Source organism: Tubulanus polymorphus, chromosome 6, assembly GCF_964204645.1.
Source record: "Tubulanus polymorphus chromosome 6, tnTubPoly1.2, whole genome shotgun sequence".
Taxonomy (NCBI): domain Eukaryota; kingdom Metazoa; phylum Nemertea; class Palaeonemertea; order Tubulaniformes; family Tubulanidae; genus Tubulanus; species Tubulanus polymorphus.
The window spans coordinates 20,606,965-20,623,239 of NC_134030.1; the positions used below are offsets into that span (position 1 = coordinate 20,606,965).

General features: G+C 39.3%; 2 protein-coding genes and 1 non-coding gene across 3 annotated transcripts; 2 read left to right on the top strand and 1 right to left on the bottom strand.

The window, feature by feature from the left end:
* Positions 1 to 2,902: 2,902 nt before the first annotated feature.
* On the top strand, positions 2,903 to 11,731 carry LOC141907837 (DBH-like monooxygenase protein 1). Its single transcript, XM_074797580.1, has 14 exons — positions 2,903 to 2,965; positions 3,450 to 3,602; positions 3,693 to 3,803; positions 4,955 to 5,299; positions 5,377 to 5,526; positions 5,854 to 6,027; positions 7,348 to 7,530; positions 7,629 to 7,731; positions 9,161 to 9,333; positions 9,507 to 9,704; positions 9,791 to 9,850; positions 10,540 to 10,673; positions 11,096 to 11,208; positions 11,688 to 11,731. The coding sequence occupies exons 1-14, from the start codon at positions 2,903 to 2,905 to the stop codon at positions 11,729 to 11,731; spliced, it is 2,004 nt and encodes a 667-aa protein (XP_074653681.1).
* Trnap-ugg (transfer RNA proline (anticodon UGG)) lies at positions 8,045 to 8,116 on the bottom strand. Its single transcript has one exon. It is a non-coding gene; the product is annotated as a tRNA-Pro (tRNA).
* A 3,156-nt stretch (positions 11,732 to 14,887) lies between the features above and the next one.
* LOC141907838 (chromaffin granule amine transporter-like) lies at positions 14,888 to 16,246 on the top strand. The gene has a single exon (XM_074797581.1). The coding sequence runs from the start codon at positions 14,888 to 14,890 to the stop codon at positions 16,244 to 16,246; it is 1,359 nt and encodes a 452-aa protein (XP_074653682.1).
* The last annotated feature ends 29 nt before the right edge of the window (positions 16,247 to 16,275 follow it).

Below are 16,275 nucleotides of genomic sequence, written 5' to 3' on the forward strand. Positions count from 1 at the left end.
TGGACCAATCAGCGAACGTTTTACCGAACAAGGAAGTATTTCGCAAATCGATATATGTCGTCATGCGCAACTGCGCCAGTAATGAAATCACGCTTCGTGGGGCCAGGGAGCTGGTGGAAGCGAGTTCGGGAGTGATACCGGACCCCTGGCAAGGGAGGATGGGTTTTACTACTGATCGTCCACACTTCACATGTGTTCAGTGCTTCACGAGAGACATTTCTAATTGAAAATGAACTACAAAAACCAATTCTATCAGCAAAATTACAAAACTGATCGTCTAAGCTTCACACTTAATGACAACATAACTTCACCTACAGATATGTTTAAATGAAAATGAACAGCAAACACCAAACATTCGACATTTCATCAGCAAAATTTCAAACAACACATGATATGTGTTCAATACTTTGCCTACTGACATTTTCAATTGAAAACGAACTGCAAACACCAGACCAATAACAATATGAAAGCCTCATATAATTGCATGGAACATCTGTCCAGAATACAAACAATATTTCGAGTTTAATTAACTATATTTGCGGTTCATGAGTGTTCTATGGACACGAATATACACATATCTAAACCACATATATTTTGCGAGAAATCAATAAACCGCAATAATAATTGGAATTACGGATGAACACTCCTATTGTAAAACTGATAATCGTGGATTTATTCTTTATCTATTTTATTTAGAAGGGACCTCACAAAACTACGGGCCGTTTCGCATAAGCAATCCGTAGGGAACAGGGAATAGCTGTATACATTCTCCTTTTTATTACCATGAGTTCACAGAAATGGATAGATTAAGATTATCATCGGGTAAGATGACAACCGACTTCAATGACATTGATATCAACAAATACAAGCAAATGAGAAAAATGTTACGAAGAGCGAAACATATCCCGGAATCTAACCACACGCCCGACCGCTAGATCCGTTGTGTAACGTCGCCTTAGTAATTTCGATCCTATATAGAAGACACGTGTCGGCGCATTTTCGTGAAACGACATGTAACATTGCCGAAAGTCTTACCAGTTTTTTTTTTTGTTTCCAGAAACGTGTTTCCGTAGTGGTCGAATTTGAGTTGTGACGATGTCTACCATGACGAGAATTACCCGCTTACAATAAAAATCCTGGCTGTAAGAACATACATATTTAATATGACCGTACGACCGACACTATTGAAAACTATGACGAAAAATGTCCGTAAGCCTTTAGAAATAAAACAGAAACCCGTTAGAAAAAGGAATGTAAAATTCGAACGGAGCCCGGCTTCGATCACGCGAACCCCCCTGCCCTGCCACCTCCTACCGTATCCCCAACAAAGCGGTTTCAATTTTAGAATTTATTTTCCACGAATCTTTTTTTTTACATTGGCGCCGTATGAAATTTAGGATCGCCGATGTCAATTCCGGAAATTGGGTGAGAATTCCTCGCGGCGACCAGTTATGGCACGGACCGTAAAAGCGTTCGGGGGTAGATGAGGTAGCCAGACAGCCTTTGCCCTTTCAAATATAATTTTTTCGAAACACCCTCAACCCGCTAAGCACCACGCAGGGCATTATAAGCGAGTTCGATCTTTCATTTTCCCAATGGGGAGAGACCAGAGAAGAACCTTCGACCAAGAAACTTTGTCGGGTTTGAACCCATAAACCGCTGATTGACGAAACTGCTGATTGACGATACCAATGACCGGCGGCTTAAACCCTTTCAAATATCTTCTTTCAATTACCTACATAAATAAATCATTGCTGCTTTTAAAAGAAATTATCAATTCACGACTGCGTTTTGTATCGTTACTGAATCTAAAAGCCTTGGGCGATGTATGTATTTCTTTCGTTACGGGATAAAAGGAATCAGCCTTCGAAAAACATTGTTAGGACTCAATTTGCGGCTTAAGTCAATATTTAGATTGTGAATTATATATCTGTAACGATTGACAATTTTCAATAGATCAAAATTGTTGCGCAAAGCTCGATTGTAACAAAATGAGCGAACCGGTTATCAATTAACGAACCTGGTGTATTTTTGCAAAGAAAAAGGTTTTTTAAGTAGAGTGTTACCGTGTGATTTACCTGCGAAGACGTTCCAACAACGCTCGAAGGCAAGACCGATATCAATACGAACAGCATATAGGTTTTAGGCTGATTTTAGTCCCAATTTGTGAACTCTATGATGTTCATTGCGTTGAATTTAGCTCATGGCTATGAAGATGAGGCATCTTATCAGGTTTGAGTATAAATCAGCCTGATACATAGATTCACATTCGAATGCAGTAATAGCCACTTGCTCTTGACGGTGAATGTGACGTGTATGATGTATTCGCACAGGAACGCGTCATTGAAATTTCGAAAAATAATACTTTAGGAGTGGCTAATCTATATGATTTTTTTCTTGGTCTATATTATGAAATGGTAAATAGACAATATTAGAATAATTCGACTTTAAGATATCGAACTAGTTTCTCGGGAAACCCGGCAGTGAATTTCTTGTTTCATGAACGAGACAAGTTCGATATTTAGATTAGATCCGCAAACAGTATAATTAACGTCATTTGAACTATGCGGCTCACGTGACTGCCTTGTCAAAAACCGTTCCATATTACGACCGTTTCGCAAACGAAAACTGGACGTCAAAAACGTAGCATCGAAAAGAGTAACTTTGTTCATTTAAATCAAAAGTATCGATCCATCAAATCGGTGGCGATATGATAACATTTTGCCTATTTTCGTCGCTGCTGGCAGTTTCCCTCGCGTTGACCGAGCCATGGAGGAGCGAATATCTCGACGAAGGAAATACGGTTCGCATGTATTGGAAAGTGAAGAACAATTTGATAATATTTCGTGTTTCTGTACCGACTAACGGCTGGTTCGGGTTCGGTATTTCTCCGGACGGGAACATGCCCGGTAGTGATGTCGTAGTTGGTTGGATGGATTCGAACACAACTAAAGCAAGATTGGTTGTAAGTAACTTACACCTTTTCACACTTGTATAAAACGACCAAAAAAATAAAAAAATTGAAAAAATGATCTTCAACCTTGTAATATAGCTATTTCCAAAATCTCGATGTATCAAATTAGGCAGCCAAGAAAATTCACCCCAATCAAGTCGCTTGCCGGTTCAGACTGAATGGAAGATTGTTTGAATGAACCGGAACCGAATTTCCAATTACGTACTTCGATTTAAAAAAAAATTCAGTTTACTCGATCGCCGATCACACAACTATATCTGTACTTCGATTCCCGATTCCAAAATCACACCACCTATTTCGCTCCCGGCAGGTGTGGTGGGTTTGTAAGGGACACTCAATCAAAAAATCAAACGAAATTTACCAGCCAAATAAATAACACGGACATTTCCTATTTTAAGATTTAAAAAAAACAAAGCTCGAAATACCAACGAATTCTGCATAAATACTTATAGAAAATAATGTATTTATATTCAAGGACGCTCATTTAACTGGCAGATCTCAACCTATTGAAGATGCAATGTCCGATTGGAAATTACTGAACGCATCTTCCACAAATGGACGCATGAATTTTACATTCGAGCGATGCCTGGACACGGGAGACGACGCTCATGATATGATCATCAAACCCGTACGATTAATTCCTAACATTTCTTTCCGATTATCTGATATATCTTCATCCGTCTGGTGGTATCGATATATTGTTATCGATATATTTCAGGGCGTGGTGCATATAATTTGGGCGTATTCCAAAATGAAGATTCCCTCGTTGAGGTATACCGCATACCACGGCTATAGCACCAGAGGAAGTAGACAGCTCGAACTGTACAAGGTCGGTTTCTACCGTTCATTTTGTGACCCCCTGATTTTACCCTGTATTGGACGCTAGCGATGTTCAAGAGGCATTCTGTCATGTACATGTCCCAAATTTTTGATTAACTTAACGCTGTTTTTTTTTTGTTAAGATCTCCTGGGGCCGGTTCCATAGTCATGGCTTAGACTTAAGACTAGTCTAAGATTATTTTAGTTATATAGCTGATCTAACAGCTTAAGACCAGTCTTAAGATTTAAGACCACTTTTGGACTTAAGTCTCGACTATGGAACCGGCCCCTGTATACAAATAATAAACCTGCACATTAACCGTTAACGCCATTCCCTCTCCTATCGTATCATCAACAAAGCGGTTTCATTTTTAGAATCTATTTTCCATTATTAATCTTTTTTTTTACATTGGCGCTGTATGAAGGGGTAAACAGGTAGGTCCTCCGGGGGTAGATGATGTAGTCGGGTTTAAGCCAGACAGCCTTTGCCCTTTCAAATATCTTCTTTAACTACCTATATAAATCATTGCTGATTTTAAAAGAAATCCTCAATTTTCGACTGCACTTTGTATCGTTACTGCATCTAAAAGCCTTGGGCGCTGTATGTGTAGTAACGAAAATACGTTAAAACCGTTGTAAGTAACGGTACGTTAGTACTACTCTTAGAACTATTAATGTCGTACTGTTCACGATGTTCTGAACAGTTTCCTCTTATAATTAACTGGACCCAGTCCCACAGTGTTGTGAGTTAGAGTTAACTCTGAGTTGAAGTTAGTTCATTTTCAATGAGTTAACTCAGAGTCAAATCTTAACTCGGAACTGTGGAAGTGGACCGTGTTTCACGAATAAGATTTAGTGAATACAATGAATATTGTTTAAAATGTTGAACTCAGAAGATCAACCAGTAAATAGATTATACCCTATTGATATCATTATTCAGATAGCTTTATTCGCTAGGAAAAACTCAAAAAAGAAAAAGCGAGTCAGTACACCTGATGATGACCAGGATGAATTCGTAACATTGATATAAATAACTAAACTAACTAGAGGAAACATTTCGGACACGTTTTTTTCCTTTTGAAATGTCGGTTTTTATTGTAAAATCGTTTAAAAAGATTGTAGTGAAATAGACAATGTTTAACTTACTCATTCATGTTGCAGGCAACGCAGGTAGACAATGCAACAACGCGATCGCCAACACCAGAACCATCACCAACCCAAACAACAACTAGACATGCCTTAGATACTAGTACAGCATGTAGTACCACTACTATGCCTGGTCCATTTCTACCAGCTCCTCGTCATTTCTCGAGAAAGGCCTTCCTCGATCCTGCCAAGAAATACCTGCTCGAATGGCAATACGACGGACCACCATCTACAGTGATAACATTCCGAGTGACTGTCAAAACGACAGGATACGTGGGTTTCGGGCTGTCCAGAAACGGTGCCATGAAAGATGCTGATATTGTAGTGGGATGGGTGACACGCGGCTCGGCGGATTTACGGGTACAAAAACCGTTTTGCATTTAATCGCATGAATTATGTGAACAAAAATAAATTGTTTATCTTAATGTTAAAAACAGGATATGCATGGGGTCGGTAATGCGATGCCTGTTCCTGACGCATACGAAAACTGGACATTGAAGGTAGGATATGAGAAAGATGGATATACACAATTAACATTCTACCGCCAATTGGACACTTGCGATAAAGATGGCGACCTTAGAATTGAGGTATATATACAAAAGAAGATTATGTTTAAGATTTTTTAGTATCGACATGTATGAATGTTAACAATTAGTGGAGTGGTCAGTCGACCAGACAGTCCAGACCAGACCAGTGTATATATATATATATATATATATATATATATATATATATATATATATATATATATATATATATATATATATATATATATATATATATATATATATATATATATATATATATATATATATATATATAATCTCATTTTAACCGGGAACTCGGTCCCGAAGAACTGAATCCGAGTTTCATGATTAAATTGATATTTTGTTTTCTATATGAATTTCGAGCAGTCCGGAGCTCAGAGAATCATATACGCTTATAACGACGAAGATCCGACCGATCCCGATACCATTAAGTATCACAAATCTAATCGGGGTGCGCTTACATTGTATCTGTTGGACAAACCGGAACCAACCTTCACACCAGGACCCGATTTCAAAAGCTTCGAATTCAGAATGCCAGCCGTAAGTTTTTACAGCGATTATATCCCTCTAGTGTCTAAGCCCTAAACATGTATAATATTTCTATATTGACCTATGTTTTCTGCATCCTCTAATTGCATACAACACAAATTCAGTATCAGTTTCAAAAAATTTGAGAAAAAATTTTCTTCATATTTCAATTAACATAATGTGTACATCAGGCTATAGAGCCAGGTTCTAAAGTTTCAATTTATGACTACAATACCCTGACGCAATCTATTTGTACTTTGTACTTTGTCAACTTCTTTGGACATCAGGCTTTCCAGGCAATTATTTTGGATACTTTCATAGCTTGCACAGGCAGCTATGATTGGAAATATGTTTATCCACGTGTGTGGACATGAGGTACTAAAGGGCTAAACAATTTAAACAAGCAAATATATTGGTTTTAGAAAATGATTCATATACTGTTTCATTTAGATTGAAATTACCACAGCGAGGACCACGTATTACGAATCGTTCCACAAGATACCAGTTACCGGAAAGCATCATGTGTTGAAGGTACCTCTTATTTCAACGACAACCTTTTTTTCCATATTATTTTTAATCATGATCAAGGTTGCGCGCGCATATATGAATTATTAGAATGACCTTGTGTTTGGTTTGGGACCGACCAATTCCGGCCTCGACTCGATATTGAAAGCTGCTGTCAAGCTGCTGCGGGAAGAAAAGCAAAGCGGAGAGGGAGGGAGGCAGGGAGGCAGGGAGGGAGGCAGGGAGGGAGGCAGGGAGGGAGGCAGGCAGGCAGGCAGGGAGGGAGGCAGGCAGGGAAGGAGGCAGGGAGGCAAGGAGGCAGGGATTGAGTCAGGGAGGCAGGGAGGCAAGGAGGCAGGGATTGAGTCAGGGAGGCAGGCAAGGAGGCAAGGAGGCAGGGAGGCAGGGAGGCAAGGAGGGAAGGGGTGAGTGCTCAATCATTTTTACAATTTTGCACATTTTAATTAGGGTAAAGGTAAGCCTATTCATCGATTTTTCGGCTCATTAAAGGCCTGATCTGGACGGAAGCACAAGAGGCAAGTGGTCCTGTCGCAATTTTCCCGCGCCTTTCGACAAAAAACAATGGCGGTTTTTTCGGGGTGCAGCTGAAAACTCTATATTTGTCATTGCGTGAACACTCGGCCTACAATAATTACACCCTTTACTATATGCACCTGTTAGAGTCGATGCCTAGATCCGCCCTGTCCTTTTCACAATAGTCGGCTTGAATACATTCGGTAATCAAGTTCAGCGGTATCCAGAGATGATTTTATTCCCAACTCGTGGAAAGTCGGAGTTTGATTCAGCTTTTATTCGAATATCCTGCAGATCGAACAAAAAGTGCAGCCAGGAAATGAGTTATACGTCCATCATATGCTGGTTAAGGAATGTCGGAAAGGTAGATTGAACGATTCAGTTTTATCTGTTCATGGAAATAAAAAGTCACCACGCGTGCTGCGTGCTCTAAATGAATGTTGGACAACCACTGCTGTTTTTGCCGTCGGCGCTGACGTAAGTTATATATCATTAGTTATCCGATGGATGACCGGCTTTTCCTTAATTCTAATTGGAATCATATATTCATTTTCGCTAATGTTTCCGTATATCAGGCGATCGTGTTTCCGAGGGACGCCGGCGTATCGATTGGAGGCGCGTCCGACAGTGTTTACTACCGTCTGGAAATACATTACGACAACCCTCACCGAAAATCTGGTGCGTAGAAAAGTTCGTTTTCGAAATATTCATTTGTCCTTTTAGCAATACCTGAATTAACACGACCTGCATTTAAGAAACGCGTATAGTTCGGGGCCGGCCGGTTCATACTGTCGCGGGATCCTTTGATTCAATTCAATTCAATTCAATTCAATATTTATTTCACGGAAAAGCAGAACAATCAAATCATAAGAAAGCTAAACAAATTTAAAAAAGGACGAGAAAATAAAAAAAAAAATTATATACATGAACTTAGCGACTTGATAAAGAACGACAACTATAGATAGCGACAACTTGATAAAGAAAAACGATCGGGCCTGTCCGGGATTTGAACCCGGGACCTCTCGCACCCAAAGCGAGAATCATACCCCTAGACCAACAGGCCGCGTTGATGTGTTACGAGCCGTTACAGTTACTTGGTCTGATCAGATAGATCAGCGCAGATCAATCTGTTACCATCAATCGATTAATCAATCATGAAAGGTTGTTCATCTGTGGGTTCAATCACAGGCATTTGAATATGGGCTTTGATAATAGATAAATATTTAATAATTCACCAGTGATACGTTGTTCCTACTTCGGTAATCCGCCATGTTTTATAATATTTTACCCATTATGCAACGCGCGCCCGTCGTTTAACCATACTATACAGAAAGGCTGGAAACGATCCTTAACGGAGATCATTTCCAGCCTTTCTGTATAGTATAGGCAGACGAGGGATGCGCGTTGGATCATAGGTAAAACAGTTGCATCATGGATAATTAAGATGGCAACCCCGTTGGTGTTTTTTTTTATCGTAGATTTCGATAAAGTTTATCATTTTTTAACACACCCACCAACAAGGTCAAAGCCCAGATTCAAGTGCCTGTGGTTTAATCTCTGTGAAGACCAAAACATGATAGACACTACATCAATACACATTATGAAATGGCGACGTAAAACTTCGCATTGAATCGCGTGAAAGAAGAGTAGAATATTATAAGTCCCACAATCACGACATCGAAAAACGTAGATATCTTAATTAAGTTAGATATGATAAAAACCCACTATCTACAGATTAAAAGTATTAAAAACAAGAATTTATTTATTCAGTGAATAAGACACGACGTTTCGATCTCACCCTAGAGATCATCGTTAGGTGTGGAATGACGATGATCTCTATGGTGAGATCGAAACGTCGTGTCTTATTTTTATTTTAGATTGAATAAATAAATTCTTGTTTTTAATACTTTTAATCTGTAGATAGTGGGTTTTTATCATATTATCCGTTCACCACGTTTGAGTGTGGTTATCGTTCTATCTTAGTGTTAGAATTTATTGAAATTCAAATTTTCGATTTTTCACTAAGATTAGCCAGGAATGACTGTTATACAGCATTTCGGAGTTCAAACGACTGGATGAATGATTATTATCGGATATGATATTTCAGGTACATACGACACATCTGGGGTGCGATTTACTTACACGTCGAAACTGCGTAAATACGACGTAGGCGTAATGACGGCTGGTACGGATTTCGGCGAGCCACTTTCTAAAGTTATCCCTCCGCGCCAAGAGAAGTTTAAATATCGTGGATTTTGTTCACGAGAATGCCTAGAAATGGTGAGATGATAGTTTTTGTTTCGAATGTATTGCAGACACGTATTTCAAAGCATTTTTTTCAAATGCAGCGAAGAAGAACGTAGCGAAAATGCAGTCACCTCCCTGACGCAGTAACAAAAAAACAACGACAAAATTCAGTATTTGATGTTAGAAAATGAATTCATTGATTTCAGGCGTTTAAAGAGTACACCGGTGATGAAAAAGAAATCAAGATTTTTTCAGTGTTCGGACATGCGCACTTAGCCGGAGCAGGAATTCGCACACGTCATTTCCGTGACGGTCTAGAATTGCCATGGATACATGACGATATGTCCTACGATTTTAACTATCAGATATGGCGACCGCTGAGAGAACCTGTCATCGTAAAACCGGTATATGTAGAGTTCGCCTTTTTGAATGTTATTTCAATTTTGTCTGATTGTTTATATCTTGTTTCATATTAATTTGTGTATTTTAGGGCGATACGATAATGGCCGAATGTACCTTCAATACCGAAGACCGCGAAAATGTGACTTACGTAAGTACGGGTGCATAGTGCTATAAATCATATGAATGACTTTCATAAGTACGGGAATATTGTAATATGATATGAAAACGTCTTTAACTGAAGCTATCTTTGATGGGCCTACATGGTTATAATTTATTTTCGTAAGTTCAAGCGATTTATATAAAGTTAGCAGCTAAGCGGATCGAGGATTGCATGGAGGGGTTTCACAAATCCAAATAGGGGGGTCTGGGGGTGCTTCCTCAGATGATGTTTTAAAATTAGACGCATTCTGTGCACGATCAGAGTACAGTTTAACTCACAATTTGAATAGTGATTTTCACAACTTTCGTGAACGATGGTATGACTGCCGTAAAAAGCTCTGGTAATTGTAAACGACGACATCAGTTTACGCATTTTCAGGGATTTTTCACGTGCTTGTCTCGGTTCTCACGAAAAGGTCAGTCCATGAAAAATTTGCGAAGATTTTAGGGGCGCACGCACCCCTGTGTACCCCCTCGATCCACCACTGGATAGGTAAAACTGTAGCCAAATCCACGCATTTTTATCACAAGATCAGGATCCTGAATTACGTCCTGAAATCATTGATATTTTGTATGCTATGTACCAGTTCACCGTAACTAAACCTTCAATGATAAAATTTCTCAACAAAATCTCACCGCATATGAATGATATTTGTCACGTATTGATATTACTATCAGGCTGGTGAAGCTACGACCTCCGAAATGTGTTATTCGTTCGTATCTTACTATCCGAAAATACCGCTCACATATTGTCAAGCAACCGCCAATACAACAGGACCAGCATCTGAAGTGTGGTCGGACAAGTTCAAAGAGTATGTATCAGAAAACCGACTTCATCGATTCGAAAATAATACAAATGAAATTCAGAGATCAATCTTGCAAACATAATTTCTTTTTCGATATTCTCAATTTTACGATTTGCTAGCAAGGATATAGATTCGAAGAAGTGGTCCGAACTTAGAAAGATAATGTTGAGTTTTTACGAACGAAACGACACGTGGACTGACCAGGAAAAGATCCGCCGATTCCAACATGAAATATTGAACACACAATATTGGCCCCAATGCGGCAGTCCGACTAAGTATTTACTAGTGCGTATTTTACCTATATCTGTTTGTTTGAAGCATCCTACCGTCTACATAACCTAACTGAAATAAACTTCGCTGGGGATATATTTCTTCATTATCCATTCAATCTGGGGGAATTAATTTTTTCTTCATATTTCAATGTAAAGGTCGATACATTTCCAGTGTAGAGACCCTCCTAAAACCAATATCTGTTATGAAGCTAATAGGTATCTCTACCAGAAAATGTTAGTTATAAAAAGTTTGGACCTACAGGTGCAAGGTAGGACCCCCCAAAACCTGAGGTCAAGTTGAGGTCACGCAACCAAAAAAGTCGCCGACAACCAGTACATACTGCCAGTGTGTGTAGAGTATATACAATCGCTTGTGAGCTCTCTATAGAGCATGCTGACTCAGTGTCAGCAGCCAGGCTCGACTAGTTTGCCATCTATCGGGGGTAATAGGAACCGTCACTTGAGGCGTGACCACGACCTAGTCTCTTTGTTTGAGCTGTCACGTGAGGCGTGACGACGCCAACTTAAGATATGTAGGAGTTATGAGAATGAAAATGCATAGAAAATAACAGATACAAGTGACGAAAAATAACGACAAAAAGATCAAATTTTACGTGATTTTATAATGATATCCTAGCAATTTTCAACGACTCTATTTGTACCGATGATTTTCTAACGTAATTCTACTGCTTTCGTTGCTGCGGTTATTCATTAATGTCTCAAAATTAATTTTTAATTATATTTGCAGGTACCGTACGAACCTTTTACTTTCGCGGTCGAGGAAGAGTATAAACCATCAAAGCGAGATACATGCGGCGACGATGGAATGTCTCACGCAACTTCACTCCAGATCGCTTATTTCATCCTATCTTTCACGTTCATGGTTTCTGTCATCACTTTTTTGAGACAGTTCAGCTTTTAGGGTTTTTTTATTTTTCTAGTACTCGCTTCCCGCGGCGTTTTCACTCTATTTACAAATTCAAAGCCGCCCCGCTTTTTTGCTTAATAAATATTTTCTTATGCTTTTTTTCAAAAGCACGCTGTACCGCGTAGCAGCTCGTCGTTCTCTGTACTAGGTGGTTGACTCACGACTTCTCATGCTTCTGCGAATGAGACCGTGAAATGGCCCCGAAACGCATCTCCGGCGATTGAATTTTCAAAGATTTTTTTGAAATAAGCCTCGCCACTGAAAAATTCCTTCCGACGGCTATGAAATTTCAAATGTTAGCAATTTTAATGACGACATATCTCTCGATAAAATGAATTATGTGTTTATAATTTCATCGGTTGTATGTCTCATCCGTCTAGCGGGACACTGGGCGTCATATATACGAACCTTTGTTCATGTGTCCGTCCTACCTTACATAAACCATCTTTTGACTTGAAAATGATACAGTAGATGAATTTGTTCAATATAATTTCTATATACTTGTTATATACTTTATATACTTATATAACCTGTTCTCACCCCCTGTTTTTAGTCTATATCTCCCACCTGACGATGATCTCTAGCGTGAGATCGAAACGTCGTGTATTCTATATATTTTAGATTGAATAAATAAAATCTTGTTTTTAAATTCTTTTAATCTGTAAATAGTGGGTTTTTATCTTATTATCCGTTCACCACGTTTGAGTGTGGTTACGTTCTGTTTTATATACTTATTTAACTAAATTGACACGATGTTTCGAACCCTCACCAGAGATCATCGTCAGCTGCGTGGGAATTACTTAAAAACCTTCGGTGGTAAATGATGTAATGAGATTCTACTGAGTGTTCAAGCTTGAAAATATGTATTATGTATTATGCATTATGTATTATGTATTATGAATTTATGTATTTATATGGAGCACGGATTCCGCCTCCTACAATCCTGCAAACATCAACAAATTCAAAAAAAACAAGTTTTTTTGTTATGCCCCTCTAGATTCTCAAGCTAGTAACTTGTAGAAGTTATGTTCATCTTAATTCCAAACTCGTGATTTGCAAAAAAAAAGTAAATTTTAATTTCTACAGCCCTTCCGATTTCGTATGTGCTAAATACTCAAATGATAAAGAAAAATTGTTTTTCCTGTTCCCTCGCCCTCTCAAGATCCGTGCTCCAAGTAGTTAAATAAATGCCTGGGTAGATTTCCTTATTTATTATTATTTATTCTGTATTTGCTATGGTGAAATGTAAGAGTATATCATAAGAGTGTATCAGATATTCTAACGCTTGAAGCCTTTGAGACTGACACTGATTGTAAATCGCCGATAAAGCACTATTAGCAATATTATTATAAATCGAATTTATTCTGTTCCTGGGCCGCTGTTGATACTAGAAGTACTTCTAAATCCATACATTAAAATAACAATAATGGACAACAAACCAAGTGAAAGTAGCCGAATAAACTGAGCAGTCATTTCCTTATAAGAATGAAACATAATTTGTGTTCTCTCCACTAGTATATGCAGAACCTGGTTGACATTTACGATCGAGCTTAAATCCACTTTTCGTCGCAAACAAATCGTCAATGAGTTTCAAGACTTATAGACCGGTCGGCGATAACAATAAAAGCCTCCGGCCGAAGTTATAATGCGTTTGTAATGATAATAATATTTTATTTCCACAAGAAATTGTAAAAAATTTTATATTTATAAAGGATGTTCCAATATCGGTTTACGGATTTCGAAACCAATAACGAAGCTCAGCAGCTGAAGACAGATAGACATACAGACACAGACACATTCGACAGACTCAAAACAGTGTATGATATTGCGCTGGACCCAGGCAACCGAATTATTTTTTTCTATTTTAGAAACAAAAAAAAAATAAATTGTTGATAGTGTGAAATCGACACGCTAGCTGGACCGTGATGATATTTTGTTTTGCTTTATGAATTGAATACCACGACCAGCAAATGATGCAGATTATGAGACTTGTTGCTCATCCCTTAATTATCCTATTCTATTCTCTCTGAAATCCTTATAGCTAGAAAATGGTTTTTTTTTTTTAATTTATACGACCGGATTTTCACCCACTGCCGATCCTAAAGTTATGCTGTCAATAATCGAAGAAGTGCTCGAATTTCTAAATTCGGCTGTTATCTGACAGTAATCATCAGGTGGAATGAGCATTCCACCTGCTGACGGTTGTTCGACTTAACTATGCTTTCAATATTTCAACATTCTAAATTACTTCTTCGATAGAAAAAATTGTTCGTTCGTGTCGCGAATATATCATTCGGCGTATATGGTTGTATTTATGTTGCAGTTTTCATTCATGGTTGTTGTATCATATCAATCCATATAATTCGTGTGATAACCCCTTTTCAGTACTGTACAGGTTGTTTACCAGATTCTATCCAATAGTTGTACAGATTTGACACAATGTGATCTCAATATCATTTCTATGAACGTATGGGCACGTCATTCTAACAATCTGAAGTATTTCCGCCGTATAGTTTGGTAAATGGAATTAACTGAAAAATGGACAACATCGCACGAGTGACTTCGGATCCTCTTGAAATATCAACACTGGCCATTCAGAGCCGTCCACGCCCCTTCACCGCTTTTATGCAGCGCCGATGACAAATGACACCGATCGAGCGACTTAGTACTCCGTGTAGGTCAATATCAATAAAACCTAAGCCTTAGACACGCCCGAAACACGAAATTCAAATGAAATATCTGGAACACAAAGAAAAAAAAGATTAGCTTAAAAATGGTTTTAGATAGATAGATAGATTTTGACTTGATTTTGGATTTTGACTGAGTGACCTACTCATTCATACGCAAAGCCCTATTATTCATGTGGATTATCGAAGATCATTGAGGAACTATTACTTAATCACCTCGATACAATACTTTCTACAGGCCTTAACACGACTCGTAGCCAACGAGTTGAGGCCCTAATGATCATTTTAAGTCTAAGCTCTGCCATTGCTGTTGACTCTGCTCAAACCTTCAATATGACTGCTGCTGCTGCTGATACTTCGGAAAGTTGGTTCAGTTCGTTTCGCAGGTCGAAACTTCTCGTCAAAATCATCACGTTCGTCGCCTTGTTGCTGCATACTTTGACGTCGTCGACGCTCGTGCCTCTTCTACCGCCCATGCTGGTTAAAATCGGGAGAACTCCGACCGGCGGCAACGCTTCATCTTTCGATTCGTTCGGCGCTAGCGACATCTACGCGCGCAACCTTACGGTAATTAGTAACTTTTCGGGCGCGTTGGGCTACATCGTTTCGGCGCGATGGATCGCCGATTTTCTATTCACGATAGTGACCGGGTTTCTAGTGGATAGATTCGGTAACCGGTGGCCCATGCTAGTCGGGGTACTGTTCAACATGGCCTCTATTTTCGGATACGCGTTTGTTCCGAATATCGCGAGTCTGATCGTATGCCGCATTTTACAGGGAATCGGCGCCAGTTTGACTTACGTGTCCAGTTTAGCGCTGATAAGCGAAACTTTTCAAGACGATTCCGAACGAAATAAGGCGCTAAGCCAAGTTTTTCTCGGATATACTGTCGGGCTACTACTAGGTTACGCAGTCGGGCCTATACTGTTCAGATTCACTAATTTGATGGTGCCGTTTTTATTACTAGGCGTGCTCGCTTCCGTCGACGGACTTCTGAGAATACTAAAACCAGCCGATGACACTAATACGCGTCAAGATGCCAAAAATGTGAAAATTTCAAAATATTGCGTCATTTTATTTGAACCATACATCCTGGCCGGTTTGATTTGTAATCTTTCGTTGTTTTTCGGACTCGGTATTTACCTAGCTACGGGCGCTGATTGGATGATTTACCAACTGCGAGCCGACATGTGGAAAATTGGACTAGTTTTATTTATTAGTTTGTTGTTTATGATATTAGGTGACCTACTCGCCGGTTGGTACAGTTTAAAGCACCAGTGGGTGTGGCTTATTATAGCCTTGTGGTTATACGCATCTGGTATGGCGATCTACCCGGCATGCACTTCGATATGGCACGTGATCGGGACGGAAGGACTAGCCCGACTCGGAATAGGTATAGGACTGTGTTGCATCAATTCGCTTCTTGCCCGTGTAACCGATCTACGATTCGGTAGCGCCACCTATGGAGTGACGTTCGGGCTGTTCGCGGCTACTGTCGACTTTGGGTTCATATTAGGGTCACTTTTTGGTGGATTTTTGGTCGACATAATGACATTCGCCTGGCTGTACCGAGCCGAGGCTATTTTCGTATTTTTGGCGTCTTTCAGCGCTTTAATCTATCGTAAGATGCCCGCAGCAGTAAAAGATAAAGGAGAATATGAGAAATTCCCAGCTGGCGAGAATTACGACTAGAACCACGTCACAAACGTTATCATTCACCT

Excerpts from the sequence above, each read along its gene's own strand:
- LOC141907837 (XM_074797580.1), top strand. The coding sequence starts at position 2,903 with ATGCCCGGTAGTGATGTCGTAGTTGGTTGGATGGATTCGAACACAACT. Across the intron at positions 3,603-3,692 it reads ATGATATGATCATCAAACCC|GGCGTGGTGCATATAATTTG; the intron begins GTACGATTAATT and ends GATATATTTCAG. Across the intron at positions 9,851-10,539 it reads ACCGCGAAAATGTGACTTAC|GCTGGTGAAGCTACGACCTC; the intron begins GTAAGTACGGGT and ends TATTACTATCAG.
- LOC141907838 (XM_074797581.1), top strand. The coding sequence starts at position 14,888 with ATGACTGCTGCTGCTGCTGATACTTCGGAAAGTTGGTTCAGTTCGTTT.